Raw genomic sequence first — 22,457 nt, 5'->3', positions numbered from 1 at the left:
GTCAATAAATGAATAAACATAAATATAAACTATACATTAAATTGTAATGCTTCTTAGCCTTCCTTGTATAATATATAATATGATTGGTGGCTGAAGCAAAGCAATGGGACGCACACTCTGCCTGCAGCATGATTCAATTTATTATCTGACAATAAGCCTAAAACACAGAAGTGGGCTATCAAGGATGGCTGGAGGTCATCGCCTTTAAAAACAGAAGAGACTTGGGGCGTCTGGGTGGCTTAGTCAGTTAAGCATCTGCCTTCGGCTGAGGTCATGGGGATCGACCCGCCTTGGGCTCCCTGATCAGCGGGGAGTCTGCTTCTCTTTCTGCCCTTCCCCCATGCTCATGCTCTCTCTCTCCCTCTCAAATAAATAAGGAAAATCTTTAAAAATAAATAAAAATAAAAACAGAAGAGACCTGAGACAGAGTAAATCAAGGGCTCCACCAAAGAATAGTGACATAGGTTAGAAAAACCTGTAAAGATTCCCTCAACTCTGAGTCTTTATCACCTATTCATCCCACATTACACGCTCTGGAATAATCATCAACATCTTCTTCGGTTAATCCTGTCCTCTTTCAAAGGAGAAAAAATAATCAGGACCAATCTGTTTTCCTTTAAAACAAGGATTCCTAATCTATAGCTAAGAAATCCTAGAAACTAGGCAAAATTCTGCTCGGTTGGCGCACAGGCATATTTGCAAGGTCTAGGTTCTCAAAGGCACTGAAAAACTTCCATAGTGCTAACCATCGCATGTAAATATATAGTAAGTGCGAACTCGATACATGGTGTGCCTTCAAATTGCGTGGAGTTGAGACAAAAACTGTTAATAGTAATTACTTGGAAAAGTAATTTCTTTGTCGCCTACAGAATGTAGCAAAATGATTATGTAGGGAAAAAGTAATTATGTAAGGAATAATGAAAGTACATCATATTCCATGACACATATTAATTAAAAAATTAATATGAACACTACATTTATTGTTTTACCAGCCTTCCAGTTATCGTTCTAAGATAATTCCTTCTGTTTCTTATTAGTACTTTTCATTCTCTTTCTTGTTAATGATGTGACAGATCTTAGCACATTCCCTGTACTTCAGGAAGGGTCCTATATTGTGCTCCACACGGTACCCCGCGGCTCCTTCCTCCAGAGCCACTCACTTTGAATCCTGGGGCACAGGTGCACTCCCCGGTCACACTGTCACAGTCAGCCCCGTTTTGGCAGCTGCAGATCTGTTGGCAAGCTTCCCCGAAGAATCCAGGAGAACACGTCTCATTGCAGTAGAGTCCCGACCAGCCCGGCTTGCAGGCACACTCTCCAGACATGGGGTGACAGCTGAGAGACACGGATGAAAGGAGAAAGTCACTCCCGGGTGAACATGACACCCAGGGCCCATGCAAATGTTGCTTCAGCCATGAGCAATGAATGGGTGGCTAATTCCATGCACAATAATTTAAACTTCGTTCCCAGGCTTGCTATGATTTAATTAATGGGCTGAAACCCGATAGGTACCACAGAAATGTGGTGTGAAATCAGCATCATGCTCCAACCGGAAGACGACCACAACCGCTTCCTTTTGTCTGAAACTCATTATAGTCTTCATAAGTCGAAAGCACTGTAATTCAGTGACAGGTCACCTCGATGAGAGGGTTTAAAGAACGACTCCGTCTGGTGCACAACACCAAATCAGTTAGCCAGGGTTAGGTCCAAGGCACTCCAAAAGCAGCGGACCTTCCTTGCCTGTTTCTGTTCTCGAATCTCCGTACCTGGTGGCCAAGCAACGGTCTCTACCTGAGGCAGCAGCTGCATGGACCGGCCAGGCAGCCAGCTGTCGTTCCCAAGCAAATGGACACATCAGCTGCGCCGAGGCACGCGCTAGGGAGTCTGACCCAATAGGGCACTCTGTGGCACGCAAAACACATGTGCTTCTCACCACAGGGACATGTCAACGATCAAACCAGCTCTGTTCACAGTCGGAAGGCTGTGAAAGACCATCTTCCTCCCCTGGTGGAGATAAACCCCTCCCAGTAACTACGACCAACAACAGAATCTGCTGTCTCACCCAGCCGTGTGCTAAGTGACTCTTGTCCAGAGACAATCCACAGATTTTCTACTCTTGGAAAGAAGGATTTGCTGGGAGAGGGGAAGGCTGAGATGGAACAGCAGCTCTCCCACCACCTGGGTACCTTAGCAAAAGCACACAACCTCTCCGGCCCGACGTCCTAGTGTGTCACGGGCGGGTCTCAGCCACACCCCCGTGGGTGGCACGATTTGCGCCCTCGCTGCAACTGAGCACCCACAATCAATCGCCTAGTCATCCTTGTGACGGATGTCACAAGCATTACTCAGGGAACACGCTATGAAGACATACCCAAGTACCACTCTACACTTAACATGGTTTCCTGGGTATAGAAGGTTTGGATTTGAGGGGCGCCTGGGTGGCTCAGTCGGTTAAGTGTCTGCCATCGGCTCAGGTCATGATCCCCGGGGTCCTGGGATGGAGCCCCATGTCAGGCTCCCTGCTCAGCGGGGAGTCTTCTTCTCTTTCTCCTTCTCCCTCTGCCCTTCCCCAGGCTTGTGCTCACTCTCTCAGGCTCTCTCTCTCTCTCTCTCAAATAAAATCTTAAAAAAAAAAAAGGTTTGGATTTAAAAGGCAAGGGTTTGAGTCTCCGATCTCCTTAGACCTACTCAGATCTACTCATCTGCTCCCTCTCCTTGAGCAAATACCCGGCACCTTCATCTCCAACTTAGGCATGTCAAATTCTGAGTCTTAGTTCTTTCCGGCCTTCATTCTTCAGTGTTTACTCTCAATCACCCCACTGGAGCACTAGCACCACGAGCCACTCAGCTGTTTAAACCAGAAACTTCAGAGTTATTCCCGGGAACGCCTCCCTCATTTCCCATATCTACTTCCTTGCTAGGACCTGATAGCCTGCCTCCAAAATATCCTGCCTCCACCCCATCTCTCCATCCTCACCGTCACCACGCTACCCGACGTCAAGGCCCTCTGACTCGGAAAACCGGGATAGCCTTCCGTCTTGCAACCTCTGCACTCACTCATGCCTTGTCACCTAAAAAGTAGATGCTAGCCTATCATTCTCCTTAAAGCTCTTCAAAAACTCCCCACTACACTGAGACTATAACCTGTGCTGTCTAAAACAGCTACAGGGACGGTGTTATTTACTGTCTAAACCAGGACATTTTCAAGAATGAAGAGGGAGTTATTAGGATCACTGTCCCTAATCCAAACCGTCCCTGTGACCCTAGACACAAAGTCACCCTAAATGCAGTCCACAGTCCATTGTTACCTGGCCACTGCCTACTTCCCAACCTCTTCTCTAGTTGTTAGTCTCTCTTTGTTACTATGCTCAACTGCAATGGATTTCTTTTAGCTGGGAAAAGCACAGAGTGTTGCCAATACAAGGGCATCACATGGGCTATTCCATACGCCAGGAATACTGCTTCCCCATTCTGGGCCTCTCCATTTTACCCTTGTCTTCCTTCCCCTCTGGACCTCGAGCTCTGTGAAGGCAAGAATCTGGCACATTTTGTTACCTGTCCCCGGCCCACAGTGGGCGCACAGCAAACACTGAGTGAGTGAGTTAGGGAAAACGGCATTTAAGGTACAGAGGGATCTGTCTCTGAAGTCCTGCTTTCCCACATGGATCTGCTTCGCCCCATATCGCTGAGTCATCCAGTGGCGCTGAATGATAATCTGTACATCTGCATGGAAAGGCAAGCTGTGCCCTAGAATTCGTTTTTAAAATGTCAAAAGTTGTGGCTGCACGGAAACCACTGTGAATTGCAGGGAATACTCTCTTACGTGACGTTTCTGGTGATAACTGTAAGTCAACCCACAGGCTCGCATAGCAGGTTGCGTCTACCGAGCACTGAATATGTGTTAACGTCATGCTCAGGAATCCACGTGCACAGTATTTCATTTAATCCTCACAAGCCATTCCAAGTGTTGGGTATCGTCCCACTTTATAAATGAGGCAAGAGTGACCGAGAAAGAGTAATTTATTCAAAGCCCAACACAGGTAGTAGAGGAATCAAACCTGAACTTAGATTTATTTGTTTGTTTTTACACCAAAGAAAAAAAGGAAGCTTGGTCACAGCCTGCTGGGAGGGCTAGATATGAAAAAGAATGGCTAAAATGTAGGATTTAGCATTGGTCAGCAGGACCAATAAAAGCCTGTATTGTGCAAAAGCAGAGACAAATTTAAATTTACTTCAGAAAGGTCCTACATTTGAGAAAGGGAAAAGAAATATTTTAAGCATGGATTGGCTAAAGTAATTTGCCTTACTTTGACATACTATTAAAAAAGAACATCTTTTAGTAGAAAATATTACTTTACATTAAAAAGTAGAAAATCATATTCCTGGTGAAGACACAAATGTGAGACAAAATAGACAATCCGGGCACAGGGAATTGACTGAGCTACAGGCAGACACAGAAATTGATATTCAATGCCCCCCAGTGAATATTAGTGCAACACACTGGTTCTCAGACTGATTGACACCGAAATTAGTATTCTGCAATTTGTAATTAGATATAGGAAGCCAGAGCACTTTGGAGGCATTTGATGGGTTCTCATGCAGGCAGCTTAATTGGTAATGAGATTTACGTGTTGATGTTAGAAGCAGCAGATTGGAGGTTGAAGGGTAACACACTCCTACTCATTTTCTTTCTGAAGAACAGGTTGCTTTGTGCATATGAAAATAGGGTGATACCCACATAGGAATACCTATCACTTCATACACATATACAACTAGATATAAACATTTTAGTAAATTTTTCCATTTAAGAGTAAAATTATTATGAGTCTAATACAATATTGGCTAAAATAGAACGAGTCATCGAACTTCCTTTTATTCATTTCCTTAGGTGTTATTAATGCTCAAATGTAATGACAATTATGTGGCATTTGCAAATAGGCACATCCTGATTGCCCACAGCTATTAAATGTACTTGTTAACAAGAGCTAATATACATCTCCCATGTGGAATCTTAATAAATCTCGAATTTTATTTTGCTCCTCAAAACCATTTCCACCATAAAAGTTAGTTTTTGGCTGAAAAGTACAGGTCACAGTGAATGTCTTCAGGCTCTAAAATAGCACTATGATCGAATACACGAATATCCTTTAAATATATTTAAATTCATTTCAACCCTATGATAGATTGCAAAAGTAAAAATGGCTACAAATTCTTGGCAACTCCTACCAGGAGGTGGAGTGTTTTGCACCTGTAGTTGGTTGTATGACCTGTTTCGTCTGCAGGGACAATAGCAAACACGACACAACCAAAGGTTTGTTTGCATGTTGGCGTTTTCTCTGTTTCTTGCTGCTTTTGGAAGCCAGTCATCATGAAAAGAAGCCCAGGCTAATGTGCTAGCTGCTAAAGGCATGTGGCTCAGGCACCCATCGACCGGCCAGATGCTGGACAAGTGAGGGAGGAATTCTAGAACCCGTCTACCTCTAGCTGATCTACTAGCTGAATACAGGGAGGAAAGCAGAAGAACTACCAAGCTTAGTCAAGCAAAAAACCAACTGCTAATAAATAATCATTGTTTTATACCACTGTTTGCAGTGGGTTTTTTTTAATGCAGCAAAAGCTAATGGATACAAACCCATAACCCAGATATGTGGCTGCAAAATATGTCAATATGTACATTCATATAACTCAACGTTTACCTAAAGACAATATAAACTAATAGTCTGCATTGCATAAGTTATCTCAGTAATTAGAATGAAAGGTGTTTTTTTTTTTAGAATGAAAGGTTTTAGGAAAAACACATCATGAATTACATAATAGAAAGCTCTCCTTGCTCGATTAAATGGTAAAATGAACAAGCTAGATTTTTCAATTAATACAAAGATTCTATGCCTTTTGGTTCAAAGGAATCTTGTGTTTCTAGGAACTTCACATTGAAGTTTAAGGTACAAGAATCAGGGGGCTCCAATTGTGATTTCAACAAGACAGAGTCGTATCATCAACACTGATCTGGTTTTAAAAGAAATTTGCAAAAGCTAATTTTTATTTTTTAATTTTTAAATTTTATTTATTTATTTATTTATTTGCAAAAGCTACTTTTTAAAAACTAACTTTCAGGGAAGCACTTCCTAGGTCAATTGTTTTTAATCTGGTTATTTGTTATACATTATTAGACAGATTTTAGTGTTCTTTTGATCTATGTGATTGTCAATTTCCCGTACTTCTTTGGTAAAGCATACATGCTTACATACATGTGACCTATGTCAAAATTATCATAGTATTGATGCCAGTCAAATAACTGTCCTCGGGGGGCACCTGGGTGGCTCAGTCGTTAAGCGTCTGCCTTCGGCTCAGGTCATGATCCCAGGGTCCTGGGATCGAGCCCCACATCGTGCTCCTGCTCGGCAGGAAGCCTGCTTCTCCCTCTCCCACTCCCCCTGCTTGTGTTCCCTCTCTCGCTGTGTCTCTCTCTGTCAAATAAATAAACAAAATCTTAAAAAAAAAAAACTCCTCGGGGACCTTGCCATTACGAACATGGTACACAATTCCAACCAACATTCTCTCTGCGTCTCCAGTTCTTCTCGTAACACAACTCCTTTGCATAGGTTTATTAATCTATTTGATGTCAGGCTGCATACAATGAAACAGCACTCTGATATTAAAAAGTTTTTAGCTGTCACTACACGAGGCTTACCTTTTGCTGGGACAAGCCTTAAACACTGCAGGAAAAGTAGCCAAACTTGTGACTTGTTCCTAATCCTGCCAGCTCCTTAAACATCGGAGAGTTGAAAAACAAACAAAACCCTGCAGAGATGATTCATTTTCACGCCCCAAAGGTTTACTTAACCTTGTCATGTAAAGAGTGGCAATATTTTCCAATGAAGAAAACCAAAGTTGATTAAAGCAGCTTTGCAAAGTTGCTTGAGATACATTAAGAATGCACTTCTTTGATATATTCCAGTAAAATGTATTCCAAGTATGCATGCATGCATGCACACAAAGACACACACACACACACACACACACACACACACACACCCTCTCATGGTACAAAGTCCGTTCTTTTGTTCCTAAAAATGGCTTAAAAAAGAGACCAACCACAGGCTTTTGCTTACATTTAACTTTTGTGCTTTTGAGGATTTGAAGGGGCCACAAGTTATCTTTCAGAAGCATAAATGAAGTTAACAGCTGTGCTGAATGCAATTAAGTAATTCTTGTAACATGTGAACTGCGATACAATGCACTACCTTTTTGCCAGACCCAACTTTTCCTGGAGTCTGCAAATGGGGCCCAGAATTCTAAGTGATATGTATCTGGTCCTTGGGGGAGAGAGGGGAAGAAAGGGGGTGGAAAGGTATTTTCAGGGGCAGACAAGGTACAGTAGGGTGGGTGGGGACCATGGTTTCCTGTTCTTAAATTCTTTGAGAGATTTTTGGGCTAAAAGACCCCTGTGAGTTTTAGGTCAGAGTAATCAATTTTGAAAACATATTTCACATGTGACAGCCACATGTGAAACCCTTATATAAAACTTCCACCAGTACACTTCCTTTCTACACAGATGTGCTGTCAAGTCAAAGATGCTGCAGCGAGAATTGTTTTTGTGATATTTTCACACGCTAAACTGGGCTTAACTCATGTCTCTCGTTGTATCTTTGCTTCTAAGGGAATGCCACAGATCCCTCTCTTAGGGCAATGTTTTACTAACCCTAGCAAATTTAATGTTTGGCAATGGCCATTCATCAAGAACAGAATTTAATATCCACCCGTGACCATCTACCAATTCTAATGTGGACTGTCACCCACTAAAGAAAGAAGTTGTCCATGGACTTGGTGGTTCCTCCCCCAGGATGGCCCAGAGGCAGGAAGGCTCTCAGGGTGGGCATCTCTCTGGCAATCCGTCCTTCCAAACAGTGGACACTGCCGTTCAAACTTTAACAGGGCACATCCTTCCAAGGTGGCCAACCCTCACCTATGAGTGTTGTCCAGGTGGCAGGGACACCACTTGTCACATTTGATGCCGTAGAGCCCTTCTGGACACAGGCGTGCCTCACAGTGCTCACCAACAAAACCTGCTTCGCAGAGGCATGAGCCGCTCACGTGATAGCACTTCCCTCCGTTGACACACTGACAGGTCTCAGCACAGCGAACTCCATATGTGCCAACGGGACACTCGTCCTGGCACCTACCAAGCAGGGAGCGGGAGCAGAAGATAGATTAGGTAATGTCATGTACAAAGACACAGTCCATTCAGATAGGCTTCGTGATGTATAAACTGAAAGTGTTTTTTGCATTGGCTGTATTTTTTAGTGAGGGTCCCATTTACGGGTATAAAAGCAGTAAAGCTGAATTACTCTGGCTACAGGTCGCAGTAATGGCAGTACGGCCTGTTCAAAGGAACAACAAAAACAAAACCAAAATAAAATTATGAACTTGGCACAGGAAGCATGTTTTACACCTAGTGCTTTGCTTGCTAAGGGTATACATACATGCTTGTATATACATACCAGAAAGATACCGGGGGATACCAGAAAAGGGAGAAGAGTGATGGCCCAAATGAGGAAATTAAAATAGACGCTTTCCCTGTTTCAAAGAGAAAAATTTGTAGCAAATTTCCAACAATGTTAATTCTCTTGGCTTTCATGGTGACTTTAATATTTAATCTCAGCCACGTGTCTGCTCTTTCCAAAGCTGAATGGCAAAAATTGCTCCTCATTTAGAAAGTTATGTATTTAATAAACAAAGTCCTCTTTAGATCTGGGAAGTCAGAACTATTGCAAGCAAGTTTCTTTGATTCCACCTGGGGAACTCTTGTCAGGGGGTATATGGACACGTGGAGTTTCCTAGCACAAAATTTTTTATTAAGGGGGATACTGACCTCTCTTTATAAGAAGGGCTGACAAATGGCAAGGAAAAAATATCAGGTCTCAAAAATTCACTTTATCTTTTAAAAAATGACATTAGAGTCTGGTCCCAGAGCAAGGACAGGCTCTGGATAAGTTGGATCAGGTGGGCAGCTAAGCGGCTGGGAGGAACTGTGATGGAGAAGAGAAAATTATCATCACTCCATAGAATGCATGACCAGTTGTCAGGCCAGCCAAGTTTCTTTTTGACCTGGCAAGGTGACTTCACGGAGCCTCCTGCAACAGAAGGAGCACTTCCTGCCAAGGGAGAGGGAGACGGGGTCTCGTCTAGCAGAGCGCCTGCCATTAGTACAATACAATGTGTGGATGGGAATCAGCAGACACTTCCCATGTGGCTCTCGAGTCACGCCAGACTCATGGTCGGTAATGTAGGTCAGCACTGCATTTTTTCAGATCAGTATAATGCAAGCAGCAAGTGCATAATAATGAATTCAAGGATACCTAAAGGCAGTAGCAAAGGGGCTAAAAAGCAAACATTTTCCAGAAGGCTTTGCATATTTTTAATAATAGGGTGTGATGAGTAACAATACCAAGTTTGGGTGGGATTCTATTTAAATGGAGAAGCTGAATCTTGAGATCCCTTTGACTGTTCTCTGGTTAACCCTGGCTCTAGCATATAGACAAGGAAAGGGGCCTCTTGTAAACTTGGTTTCTCCCAATGCTTAAGACATCTTTACATGTGTTTGTCAATAGGCAAAATGTTCAAGTCAACTGCTCAACAAGCCATTAGCAAAGTTCTATAGTAACTGCCTACCATTTAGCATAAAATCAGATGTGTGCTTTAAAATTACACAGAAGTATACCTATTTTTAGACCAGAGTATTTTTAAAAGGCACTCTATTTTTAACTTGTAAGAAGTCTTAATAAGCCAAGTCACTTAGTTTATTCCTTAATTATGTAAACTTTAGAGAAAGAAATGCTGAGGTACAATCATCGGGCCTGGTCATGGCTCTGCTAAAGGCTGGTAAGATCTTTGCAGCCTGTCTGTCCAGATCTTCTCGTGATTCAGTACCGAAAAGGAAAAGGTAAACAAGGTAAAATAACATTGCTTTCTCTCTCTTGTATGGATTTGAAAACAAACCCAACCATTAAGCTTTGGGATCCATGATTTCAATTTAGTAAAAAGCTTAGCTCTAAAAGTGGGTGAACCGAGTATAGATCGGAAGCCTGGAAAAACGTCTGCTGCCAAATGACAGGCAAGCAGAGTGTCTATTTTATCCTATCTTGGCAGAGACTTCCTTTTCTTTGGGAAAACAAAATCCATAATAGCTGGTCCTGACCCATATTTACCTTTTGAACCTATAATAAAACATACTACTAGTTTGTATTGTATTATAAATGGCAAAAAGCCATTTGAATTTCCCTCACTAAAGTAGCCAGCGCATAAAGCTTGATTCATATTCTCATTTCCTTTTCACCAGAGTTGCGCATGTAAGAAAATCCTGTTAATAATAGTTACATCTACTTCCATCTACCAAGGTAGAAGATATCTTTCTAGAAAGAGACTTTTTCCATCTCGAAAATAAAAGCAGGGGTGCCTGGGTGGCTCAGTTGGTTAGGCATCTGCCTTTCACTCAGGTCATGATCTCAGAGTCCTGGGATCGAGTCCCATGTTGGGCTCCCTGCTCAGCGGGGAGTCTGCTTCTCCCTCTCTCTTCCTCTGCCCTCCACCCCGAGCTCATGCTCTCTCTCTTGCACATGCACTATCTCTCTCTCTCTCAAATAAATAAAAAGAAAAAGTTTAAAAAAAACAGTAATTGTAAAGTAGCTTATACCTTTCAGGTTAGCAGAGTTAAAAGTCTTTGTCAAACAGACTTATCTCCCTTTTTGGCCCCTTTATCCAAAAGAGCATTATTTCTCAGTGAATTTTATGCCCTTAATGTTGTTTATGTGGTCCCAAGCAGAACAACAACAAAAAAGCTATCCTAGGAATTAGTAAAAGAGGTAATAGATTTTCTTACGAGAGAAGGCAGAGAGGCTAATAAAGATAGAGCAAAAAATATCAGCCACAGTGGAAATATACATATATACACACACACACACACACACACACACATATATTTTTGTTTGTTTTTATTATTTTTTTATTTTTGTTTTTGAATAATGCTCTGGAATTGGAAAAAAAATGGATAAGCTTTAAGTAGAGATAATAAAATATGACACCAATTCCCAAACCAATGAGGGTCACAGGCTTGTTTTAATACCATTTCGATTATTATGTTGCATCTTATTACAAATGGATGGAAAGGAAAGGGAGTTAGCATACAAAGGGTAGCAGCTCCTTTCTCCCTGGTCCTTTTGAGCATGTCCCTCCCCAGAGTGCCTGGAATAATTGGGCCAAACAAACTATGATTTAGTGTGAAAGAATCATATTCCTCATTAAACCTGGGCTCGATGGATCAGCTGCCCGCCTTTCAAGCATCTGGAACTGCTGCTCTGGGGGAAACAGAAAGAATGCTGGAAAATAGCCAACTTTTCCACAATCCTAGATTCAGGAAAGTTCCCCCATTGGAGACTAATGCTGCATCCCCCCAATTCCTGCCTGTCAGGTCTGACTTTACCTCCTTTGACACTCATTCCTTCTTTACTGCAGGTTCTATGGAACACAGGAATGGCCAGACCGTCCTGCCTTCACCTTAACAGGGAGCATGCCTGAGGCACAGATCTCTCCCTCCAGCTCACTCTTAGGGAGCACCAGTTATGTGCCTGGACCCCAAAGGCCTGAGCAATTCCATGGCAACCTATTAGCATGAAGAACACTCTGTTAACCCCTTCAGAGGAATTTCTGTGAGGCTCTGGAAACCACCCTCTCTTCCCTCTTGCTTGACCATGCCACATTACATTTCCCCACCACAATGTCCTCTCAACCTTTCCACAGACCCCCAAGACTGTTATTTGGGCATCCCATGAATTACTCTGACTGCCTACAAGGTGTCTGTTTTGTTTGTCCTGTCTTCACTCTGGCTGGGAGGGCCGTCCCCACATCCTGGGAATGCTTTGCTGGTAGCTGCCTGTGGTGGTCATGGATCTCACTAAAAATTAATGATAACTAATTTTTATTCAGTTCCTAGACATCACTCAAATTGATAATTGCTGGTATTTATACAGCAGTGCTCTGGTCTAACCTCAGGGATCGAGTTCCGCTGACTTCTCAAAACAGGGAAATGCCAAGACCCCAGGCCCTCAAAGCTTCCTTCACCACACCTCCTGCCACAAACTGCCCCATAGCTACTCATTTTTCCCTATCGTAGTGATGAATGTGCATGTTGTCAGTGTGTGTGTGTGTGTGTGTGTGTGTGTGTGTGTGTGTGTGTGGTGTGTCTAGAACCCAGATGGGGATGGTATAATTGAAAACAGAAATCATGTCGTCAGTTCACTAGCAAAACAATAGTTATCAGAACAAAGACTCAAGGAGAAGTTTCCTCTTCACTTCCCTGTGTCTTTCTTTGGCTCCTTGCCCTCCTTGCCTTAATCTAAAATTCACCTGGAAATCAGCTGTTACTCTCCTTCCCCGCATTCTAAATCCGATGAGCATAAGCTTGCCTTACATGTTGGTTATTTTCTGTGTGCGGTACTGTAAATATGTTTTCTCTTCCTTATGATTCTCTTAACATTTTCTTTTCTCCAGCTCACTTTATTGTAAGAATACAGTATATAATACATATAACATACAAAATATGTGTTAATTGACTGTCTATATTATCAGGAAGGCTTCCTAAACAGTTTTGGGGGAGACAAAGTTACATGTGATTTTTGACTGCATGGGGGGTCAGTGCCCCAAACCCCGGAGTTTTTCAAGGGTCAAATGTATTTAATTTTTTGGTGCCCTAAAATATTAGACAAAGCTACTATTTGGGATTCTGCTTGGTCCCATGCCTCTCCTTTGCCGACCCATCTTTCTAAATAAGATAGTAAGTCCAGAACTCACCTAACAACATCTATCCAAAACACAACCATAAGCCAGGATGTAGGTCACAAAAACTTTCTGAGAAGCCCTATATTACAAAAACCAAGCTCTGAAGGGTGTTGATAATTTGTAACACCAAAAAATTAAATGTAAAATATATAACTATATTAACAAAAGACGAAACGCCTTTTAATGAAGTTTTTTTTTTAAAGATTTTATTTATTTATTTGAGAGAGAAAGAATGAGAGACAGAGAGCATGAGAGGTAGGAGGGTCAGAGGGAGAAGGAGACTCTCTGCCGAGCAGGGAGCCCGATGCGGGACTCGATCCCGGGACTCCAGGATCATGACCTGAGCCGAAGGCAGTCACTTAACCAACTGAGCCACCCAGGAGCCCTAATGAAGTTAAACAGATACTACTAACAGAAGTTCCTAATAAAAACAGGGATTTTAAAAAGCACTTAAGCACAAAGAAGTTTACTAAAAACCAGTAACAAACATGAAACTACACTGAAACCATTTTCAATACATTTAAGAGCAAGACAGGAATTTCTGCTTTGACCTCTATCTGTCTGCACTGATTTAAAGATTTAAATTAATGCAATCATTTCAAGAAATGAAATGATCATTATAAATACTGAAAAGTAGAGGCAAATATCTTTTTTTTGTAAATGATGCAATAACTTTGGTATTTGCTAAAAATAACATTAGAATTAATTTAAAATTTTGGTAGAGAGGCTAAATAAAAAACACTCACAATCAAGTTTTTCTTTATCCTGAAATAGCCAATTAGAAACAGAAATGAGATTTTCCAAAAAATACAAATTATTGAGAAATAAATTTAACAAGAAATTCTAAGCTGGGAGTGGGAGGAAGGTTGAAGAAATTCTTAGGTCATGGATCTCACTAAAAATTAATGATAACTAATTTTTATTCAGTTCCTAGACATCACTCAAATTGATAATTGCTGGTATTTATACAGTTCAGGGAAATCACTGAAGTCTAATAAGAAATAATGTTTGTAAGCTTCCACAGTTATAACTGCTTTAATGTACGTATTCAATCCTGATAACAACCCCAAAGGAGAGTAAAATTATTATTTGAATATTACCCATAAGGATGTGTCTAAGGACACAGGTTCCACAAATCTTTGTTTTGAGCCAGTATAGTCCCCTACCTCTCCAGTCTTTTTTCTTTAATTTTACACACACAGCCACTAAGCTGGGTTATCTGGTCTTTCAGGACGTAAGAAATGAAAGAGCAAATTAAAAGGTGTAAGGTGATCAAAGCCGTCTGTGGTAACACTTTACTATCTAATATGAAAAATGATAGTGGGTGGAAGAGTCACGTGAGCACAGCCACGCATTCGCTCTTATTTCATGTGGGACCAGTGAGCCCCAGAAATCCCATCGGATCTTCTTTGGTCACTACTGCATGGGAAAATGACTAATATTCTTCCCTTTTTTTTAAATTTTTTAAAATTTTATTATGTTATGTTAATGACCATACATTACAACATTAGTTTTTGATGTAGTGTTCCATGATTCATTGTTTGCGTATAACACCCAGTGCTCCATGCAGAACGTGCCCTCCTTAATACCCATCGCCGGGCTAATCCATCCCCCCACACCCCTCGCCTCTAGAACCCTCAGTTTGTTTCTCAGGGTCCATAGTCTCTCATGGTTCGTCTCCCCCTCTGATTTCCCCCCCTTCATTTTACCCTTCCTATTATCTTCTTCTTTTTTTTAACATATAATGTATTCTTTGTTTCAGAGGTACTGGTCTGTGATTCAACAGTCTTACACAATTCACGGCGCTCTTAATAGAATACTGAATCATAAGATGGTAACTTTATGCCCCACATACTTGCTAAAGATAACCAGGTACACATCCACTTTTGAAATCTATCAAAAATTGTTTAACATATAAAAAGTTTTGGTCTTTGAAATGGCTGTCCAACCACTGGACTGTTGAGCCTGACATATTCATCATGGGTTCTGGATAGCTGATAGTTTATTTATTTTTTTGAATGCTTTCTCTGTATCTTCAATTCATCCTTGCTGTCTATGGTTCGCTTTCTACACACTGAGTTGGAACATAATCTGTCAAACACACTGATACTTTATAGATACCTCTGGAATGTTACAGAACAGTCACAGACGTGTGGTAGCAAAGGTGTTCCCTGGGCTCTTTGAGCTTTCCTTCCACGCCATTACAAGCAGTCAGAGAAAGACAAGACTCTCCCTTACCGTTCCCCTGAGTATCCTGGACTGCAATGACATTGGCCTGTGGCAGCATCACACGTCCCTCCATTATGGCACTGACATTCTTGTGAACAGTTCTTTCCGAAGCGACCCTCGGGGCAAGGCTGACCACACACTGTGCCCTGCATTCAAAGAGACTTGGAAAATTACATGGGCCTCCAGCCAGGGAAGGGCCAAAGGAGGAGGGAAAGAAGAGAGGAAACAGAAAGGGAGGAAGGTATAGGGGAACAGGGCTGCAAGAGAATTAGATGAAGGGGGTCTTAGAACACATGCACTCCGTTCATCATCTTAAAAATGTTAGAAATTTTAAATGGACTTATTTAATTGGAAAGCCTATATCTCAAGATACGTTCAAAGATGGCAGAATAATCTTAAGAAATACCCGTATTAAAAAACTGAAGTTTAAGATAAAGTTACATGAAATTATTATGGTAACCTAAGGAATTTATAAATCCTCCTAAGTGTTCTTCCGTGTGTCCTTACATGGACAATAAGCCAACAATACTTATTGAGCATCCATTACAGAAAGGGCAACGTCTGGTGCAAATGGAATATCCAAATGCTTTGCCATATGTTCTAAAGAAAATATACATTATCACTGTTTTTATTTCTTATAAGGCATAATGGAGCATGAGATGGAAATTTTGTGTACCTGAATTAACAGTAACATCGCCTAAGACAGTAGTCCTGTAAGAATGAACCTAGATGTTTTATTTCAGAAGAAAAACACTTTTATTTTCAGCAGGTTGAACAAACATTGCTGGGCCAAGATCAATAGGAAAGCTTCTTTCTTGGGAAGAAAAATCAAGAGCGTAACTTGGACATGTCTCCTCACCCTAGAGGCTGTCCATCTTGTCAGGCGCTGTCATATTTATTCCAATCCTATGTTTATAAGTATCAATAAGTCAATGAAATACTCTATGATTTTCTACTTCACTTGGCTATATAACATGGGCTTGTAGCTTATCATCTGTTTATTGGAGTTATTGTTAGCACAAACAACATATCCCAAATAACAGGGATTTTTAAACTGTTTTTTTTAACTGTTGCAAGCTGTTGCTTTGTCCTTCTTCTCTCTAAAAAAAGGCAGACTGTGGGCACTCTGAAATTGGAGGCTAGCGAACACCAGATGGTTTTGTAAATGTTTATTCTGGATAGCGTAAGAAAATACATTTCCTCTAACTCCTGGCTACCCACAAAGGCAGTTGGTGTGCTAATTAAGTCTCCTCTGGTGATTTCTAGCTATCTACAAACAGGGAAAGTTCTTCCACAGACTCTTGGAACCGAAAAAGCCTTTGAGAGATGATTCAAATCAATGCCTCACTGAAAATCATCTATGTGTCAGGCATAGAGCTAAGCTCTGAGAATCAAAGATAAGGTCACAACCTTTAATTTGTTCACAATGTGGTGGGGGGAATAGATGCAAAAATAGCTCTGATCCCTCCATTCTAGCATAACTATCAAGATGCCTGAAAAAAATAGTATGCCAAGGGTCAATTTGTGGTAAGCAGGAGTTTGGGTGAAAATTCGCATTCTCTCAGGGACTGGCTCTAGCCACATTTATAATGGTCCCACATCAGCTTCAGAGATGCTGTTGAAATATTGTTTATGAATGAAGATTAATGTGAGCAAATAGCTTTAAATAATACATTGTTCTTATGAGTTGGAATACATACATGTGTATGTGTAAAAGGAATATATATTCATCTTTGAAAAGCACCTAGAGAGACAGCACAAATAGAATGTTGTAGAAAGAAGTATAAATTAGAAGCTAAGCTATGCAGATTGAGAAATGACCTGAAGCATTCAATAAGAAACTTCTGTCAAGGTAGGGGGCCCAGAGTATAGAGAAAGTGGTGGAGGGGAGGCACCACTTGGCTGATGGATCCTTCCACCCAGTTGCTGGAACTCACGGTCCAAGCCTGTGATTGCCACTATCCTACATCATAACCACCCCAATCAAGAAGAAAGCTTCAGTCTCAAGATGAGGCAACTCTACCAACAATGTCTATACAACAGTACCAAGAGTAGCATGCCTACAGCTCTTCATCCAAACAACATGGAGCTCTCTGGATACTCTGGACACTCTGTTGCCCCAACAAAATCCTTCCCTTGCCAAGGACCAAACAACGGCCAACATGGCAAAAGGTTGCACACAAGAAATGAAGAAGAGAATGAGTGAAAGATAATTCACTATTTCAAGTAACTAAGAAAGAAATGCCGGTTTTAACTAAGATTTTTAAAAATCCAAAAAGGAGTACCTTAAGAGAAGCTTGGGTGTATGACAAGTTTGCTTCTGTTAACACTGACTTTCATGGGCTTGCATTCCTCAACAGCTCCCTTGTTCACCCCCTCATCAGGCACTCAATAAAGGGCCCCCTCACTCTGACTCCATTGCTTCATGGAGTTTCTCCAGGTTCTGCCTCTAGAGCCAAATCTTGTCTCATTTGCTTACCTTTCTAACTCTCACCTTGGGTCTGATATTTCTTTTCTACTTGTCTCCGTGGCCTTCACATCTTGAGTTCTCCCTTTCTTCCCATGATTCTCACTAGGAAGTGGACTCCAGTTCTCCTTTGTTTCAGGACTACAACAAGGGCATTAGCGGACCCATTCCATCCCAGAGCTGGTTCCTAAGGCTCCAGCTTGGGTGTAGCCCCATCAGAGGGTGGCTTCATGTCTACAGGTCATCTAGGATGAGCGTCTAATAGGATAGTGACAAATACATGTCTGGACTCAGGTGAGGGAAGGTCAAGATTTAGAAAAATCACAGGATGACCGTTAAAGCCATGGATCTGCATGAGATTTCCAGACTAGATTTATAGTGAGAAAAGAGAAGACGAGTAAGACTGAAACCTAGGAAATACTGTAATAAAGCAGAATGTAGAAGAAGCGGGTTAGGAAAAGAGATCTTCAGTAACAGAGGTAGAGGGTTAGCAGAGACATGGACAAAAAGATTATGAAAGAGGGAGGTGGATGAGCAACAGGGTCATATGCTTTGGTGAAATCAAGCAGCATGAGAACAGAAGGGTCATCCCTGGATTTGGTAATTAGGAAGTCTGTTATGATCCTACAAACTCAGCTTCACTACAGCTCCTGGAGATAGCAGGTGATAGTGAAGTAAATTGCTCTCTTAAATTTTATTTGTTAATGAAGGAAACAGACATTGATCATTCACTTTTGTGCCTTCAAGCACATGTACGTACAAGCCAATGCAGGTAAGGATCAGTATCATTCCCAGGTTTCGGAGAAATCTGGTTGGCGAACGAGCTTTGACATTGAGTGTGTCATGTAACACCAAACCTGTGACATACTACATGAAGAAGGTGTGACATGGTCAAAGTTTGGGAAATGTGGTGAGTTACAGCTCCTCTTGGATTTTCATACTAAAGGCTTTGAGAAGCTCTGCAATACTCGGTAAATGGGTTCACCTCAGTGTGTCTCTGGATGTACATGACTAGATAATTTTCACATAACACTTACTCTGTTGAGAATAATGTTCTCAAAGAACAACAGTGATCCATGGAACTTAATTATATAAACAATATAATTATAGACATATTTCACTTTATTCTGCTTCACTGGTATATTGTTTTTTAAATAAATTGAGGGTCTGTGACAATCCTGCATTGAGCATGTCCACTAGTGCCATTTTCCTAACAACATTTATTCCTTTCGTGTATCTGAGTCGTATTTTGGTAATCCTTGCGATATGTGCAAAGCATTTTCATTATTATTATGTTCGTTGTGATCTCTGATGTTAACCCTGTAATTGTTTTGGTATGTACACTGGTTTTTTAGACATAATGTCATTATACTCTTCATAGACTACAGTACAGTATAAAACAATGTTTATGTGCAGGAGGAAACCAAAAAATTCATTTGACTCACTTTATTATGATATTCGCTTTATTGCAGAGGTCTGGAACCAAACCCAAAGTATCTCCGAGGTACACCTATATTTAGATACTTTCAGTATTTGACAGCATTGTCTGTCACACATGTGATGAGATATTTCCCTTTTTTTGTCCTGAGGGAAAGTGCAGGACAGATGGCCACTATGTTTTCCATGAGGACCCTCAGTGCACATCAAGATTTAATTGCCTTCTGCCTGAAGATGGACTGAAGGACACCAGCTTTGAAAACGGTCAGCCATCTCCAATTTTGCAATCTTTAACCATCAGCGTAACTTTCCTTTGTGCTAAAGTCTTCCAAGTGTGTTTTCACTTGAGCATCCTGGAATAGGTGACTTTGGGAGGGGAGGAAGGGAACTTACCAGCCAGCCAGCAGGACAAGAGCATTCTCCAGTGACGTGATGACAGATTCCTCCATTTTGACAGGGACATCTCTGCTCGCACTGTGGCCCATGCTTGCCAGGGGGACAAAGATCCTCACAGCTGAGGAGTTGATGTGTGACAAAGGATATCATTATTTACCCAACCACACGACCCTCAGGTTCACAGACACAGTAGCACCCAGGGCCCTAAAACAGACAGCTTTCTCTGCTCAACATTCTTAATTTCATTAACATCAAAGCATTAGTCACATTGGCTAGAAAGGTCTTTGAGGGGTGGTCTAGGCCTTTCCTTTCTTTTGGGGTATTTTCTAATAAAACTGTTTCAATTTGAAGAGAATGTGTCCTATCTGAGAGCACCAAGGATGACTCTTTTCAGCCAAACACCAAGTTCCTTGGTGACAGGAACTTTCCATGTAACTATTATAAAGCTCCTGTGTTACATCTGAAGTCTGCTTTTGCTTGTGGGTTTGTTCCAGCCTCAGAGGAGACGGAAACGTTTGCACATCCCCTGCTTTGTACACATATTCTTCATAATCCATTTTCAACATTCTCTTCTTGACGCTCATCATTTTCCATGCCCTTAGCCCCCACCCTTTTCCTATGAATGAACCTTCTTCTCTAAGCCTTTAATTGTCTTGTTTGCGCTCCCATAAAACTGCTCCAAGTTTTCCAAAGCCCTATTCAATTGTGGCCTTGATAAAAACCCATAAAAGCAATATTAACAATTAAGTAGTTTGAGATGACCATTCATTCTTCTGAAAATGAGGGCTTTCTAGGCTAATGCAGTTTTTTTCTTTAGCTCTACTTTATAGCTGTTAATACTGTTGGCAGGAAGTACTTACTTAATCAGCCGCATTTTTTCAAGTTTTAGTTCTGTGATTTACAAGTGTAATTTTCTCAGTAAGGGAACAAGATTTTTCTATTTCCTATTTTTTTTTTTTTTTGGCAAATTCTGCCTCTTACTCTGTTTGCTAATACAAGCCAACTGAAGAATGTCCTTCGCACAAAATAAAGTAGTGGAGGTTAAGAAGTTGCTTCAGTTGTATCCAGAAAGAATTAAACTATCTGTGTGCACATATCCTACACAGATGTGATACATTTCTTTTACGGTCACAAAGCAATGTATGTATCCACAGTCATTAAATAACCCAGTTAACCTTTTACCACGGACTGTCTCTAACATCTTCCCTTTTTTCTTTTTTGTATGGCACTGAACCCACACAGCTTTATCTGGTTAAATAGTCACCACACAAGAGCAGAACAACATGGACCATTAACAATAAATGCAATTGTGGGGCAATTGAAGCAGAACCTCAAATCTGCCCCCACAACCCCCCAATATTAGCACTTCAATGCAACAGTCTGGTCCTCTCTATCTCTGCCCTGCTCAAAAGAAAGCATGGAAGCTGGACCTTAGACTCTGGCTGGAGTCTGAGGTTCGAGAGCCAAACAGCAGGAGCATCTCGGGGCTGTCACTGCTGATCTCCCCGCTCTGTGCCCGGAGCCCCGCCCTTTCAGTGACTTCAGGCAGCAATAGGAACAGGAATATGATGGTGGCAGCAACATGAATGAAGAAAGGTGAGCGGACGTTGCCACGCTGCTCAGTAGCATGTCACTTACAAGGCTCCAGTGTAGCCTGGTGGACAGCGGCATTCCCCCGTGATGTGGTCGCAGGTGGCTCCATTCTGACACTGGCATCTCTGGTGACAGTCATTACCGTAGGTGCCCTGCTCACAGCGGTCCTCACAACGCCAGCCCCGGAAGCCTGCTGCGCAGTGACAAGCCCCTGTGATGGGGTTGCACAGAGCCCCATTTTTGCACTGGCACCGGCTGCTGCAGTGGGGCCCCCAGTGATCACCATCACAGGCTGAAAGGGGGAGAAACAACAGAGAACATCAGAGTATGGATGTGGGCAATGGCAAGCTCTTCAGAACCAGCTTTCCTCTGCTCTTGACAAGAATGGCTTGATGATCCCTTCATCACCATTCCGTAGCTGGACAGGGGGCTCTGGCACCAGCCCAGGGCAATGCCTCATAAACGTGATCAGCACTAAATGGGCCACTGTCAGTCAATCCATTGCTGAAGCAGGGCTACATTTTCCAGCTTCATGCCTTTGCTTAGCCTGTTTTCTGCCGCTGGAGTGTTGAGTCTGATGTGGCTATGGGAGGATGTAAGTAGTGCAGGGGGAGAGGGAGGCCAGATCCCCAGAAGGGAAGGTTCAGCTCAGGCATGGGCTTTAATGGACACACCGAGGAGTTGGATTGCATCCTGTGAATAAGGAATTGGTCGTAAAGGATTTTAAACAGGGAGAGACAAGGCAGGTTTGCATCCTAGTAAGGTCAGCGGGCTACAGTCTGAGGAAGGGGCAGGAAGGAGCTCACAATGAAAGGCAGGGGGACAGGGCAAGAAGAATGGCAGCAGATCAGGAAGTGAGTGAGATTCAGGGACCTGGCCTCTGGGCAGTGATGGCGAAGACCAAGAGGGGTCTGACAGGTTGACCTACTGCTAAGCAGACTGACCCTGCTATAGGTCTAGGCCAGAGCAGTCCAAAGCAAAAGTGCTGATCTGCTTTCAAGGTATCAGTCAAAAGATCATGGATTGGGAGGTAATCAGAAAAGACAGAAAGTAAGTGAGTCGAACCTGAAATTCACTGACTTACTTCAAAAATAAGACAAACATGAAACTGAAAATGGACAGCAAAGAAAAAACGACACTAGGCATGATTTCAGGGGTGTGAGGTCCAGCCCTGTGTGGGGCTCTGCCCTTCCTCTCCCTCTCCCTCCCTGCTCCTCCCCACCCCTCCCACTAGCTGGCTCACACATGCAGGTATTCAAGCACTCTCTCTCCCAAAAAAACAAAAACAAAACAAACAAACAAAAAAACAACAGGCATATGAAACCAGTAATATGAACAGACTTTTAAAAATTAAGTAAAAATATTGGGGCACCTGGGTGGCTCAGTCGTTAAGTGTCTGCCTTTGGCTCAGGTCATGATCCAGTACATGATGACAGTAACAGAAAACAGCATTGGAGAGACAGATTTAAAAGTATAGTTCCAAAGAAAAGGAAGAGTGGCT

At 42.0% G+C, this 22,457-nt stretch overlaps 1 protein-coding gene across 1 annotated transcript in view; it reads right to left on the bottom strand.

Moving 5' to 3' along the window:
• Positions 1–22,457, bottom strand: part of MEGF10 (multiple EGF like domains 10) — a 119,424-nt gene that overhangs the window by 36,220 nt on the left and 60,747 nt on the right. The window contains exons 5-9 of the mRNA XM_028103669.2: positions 21,002–21,248; positions 19,361–19,481; positions 15,073–15,209; positions 7,967–8,179; positions 1,161–1,335 (exon numbers count right to left, since the gene is read on the bottom strand). Coding sequence (XP_027959470.2) covers positions 1,161–1,335; positions 7,967–8,179; positions 15,073–15,209; positions 19,361–19,481; positions 21,002–21,248 — 893 coding nt within the window. The remainder of the gene's footprint in view (positions 1–1,160; positions 1,336–7,966; positions 8,180–15,072; positions 15,210–19,360; positions 19,482–21,001; positions 21,249–22,457) is intronic.

The sequence above is a fragment of the Eumetopias jubatus genome, unplaced genomic scaffold (genome assembly GCF_037043125.1).
Source record: "Eumetopias jubatus isolate StellerSeaLion01/CBP00866 unplaced genomic scaffold, mEumJub1_p1.0 scaffold_5, whole genome shotgun sequence".
NCBI lineage: Eukaryota > Metazoa > Chordata > Mammalia > Carnivora > Otariidae > Eumetopias > Eumetopias jubatus.
Note: the sequence above shows the minus strand (reverse complement) of the source record. Positions and strands in the feature narration are given on the sequence as shown.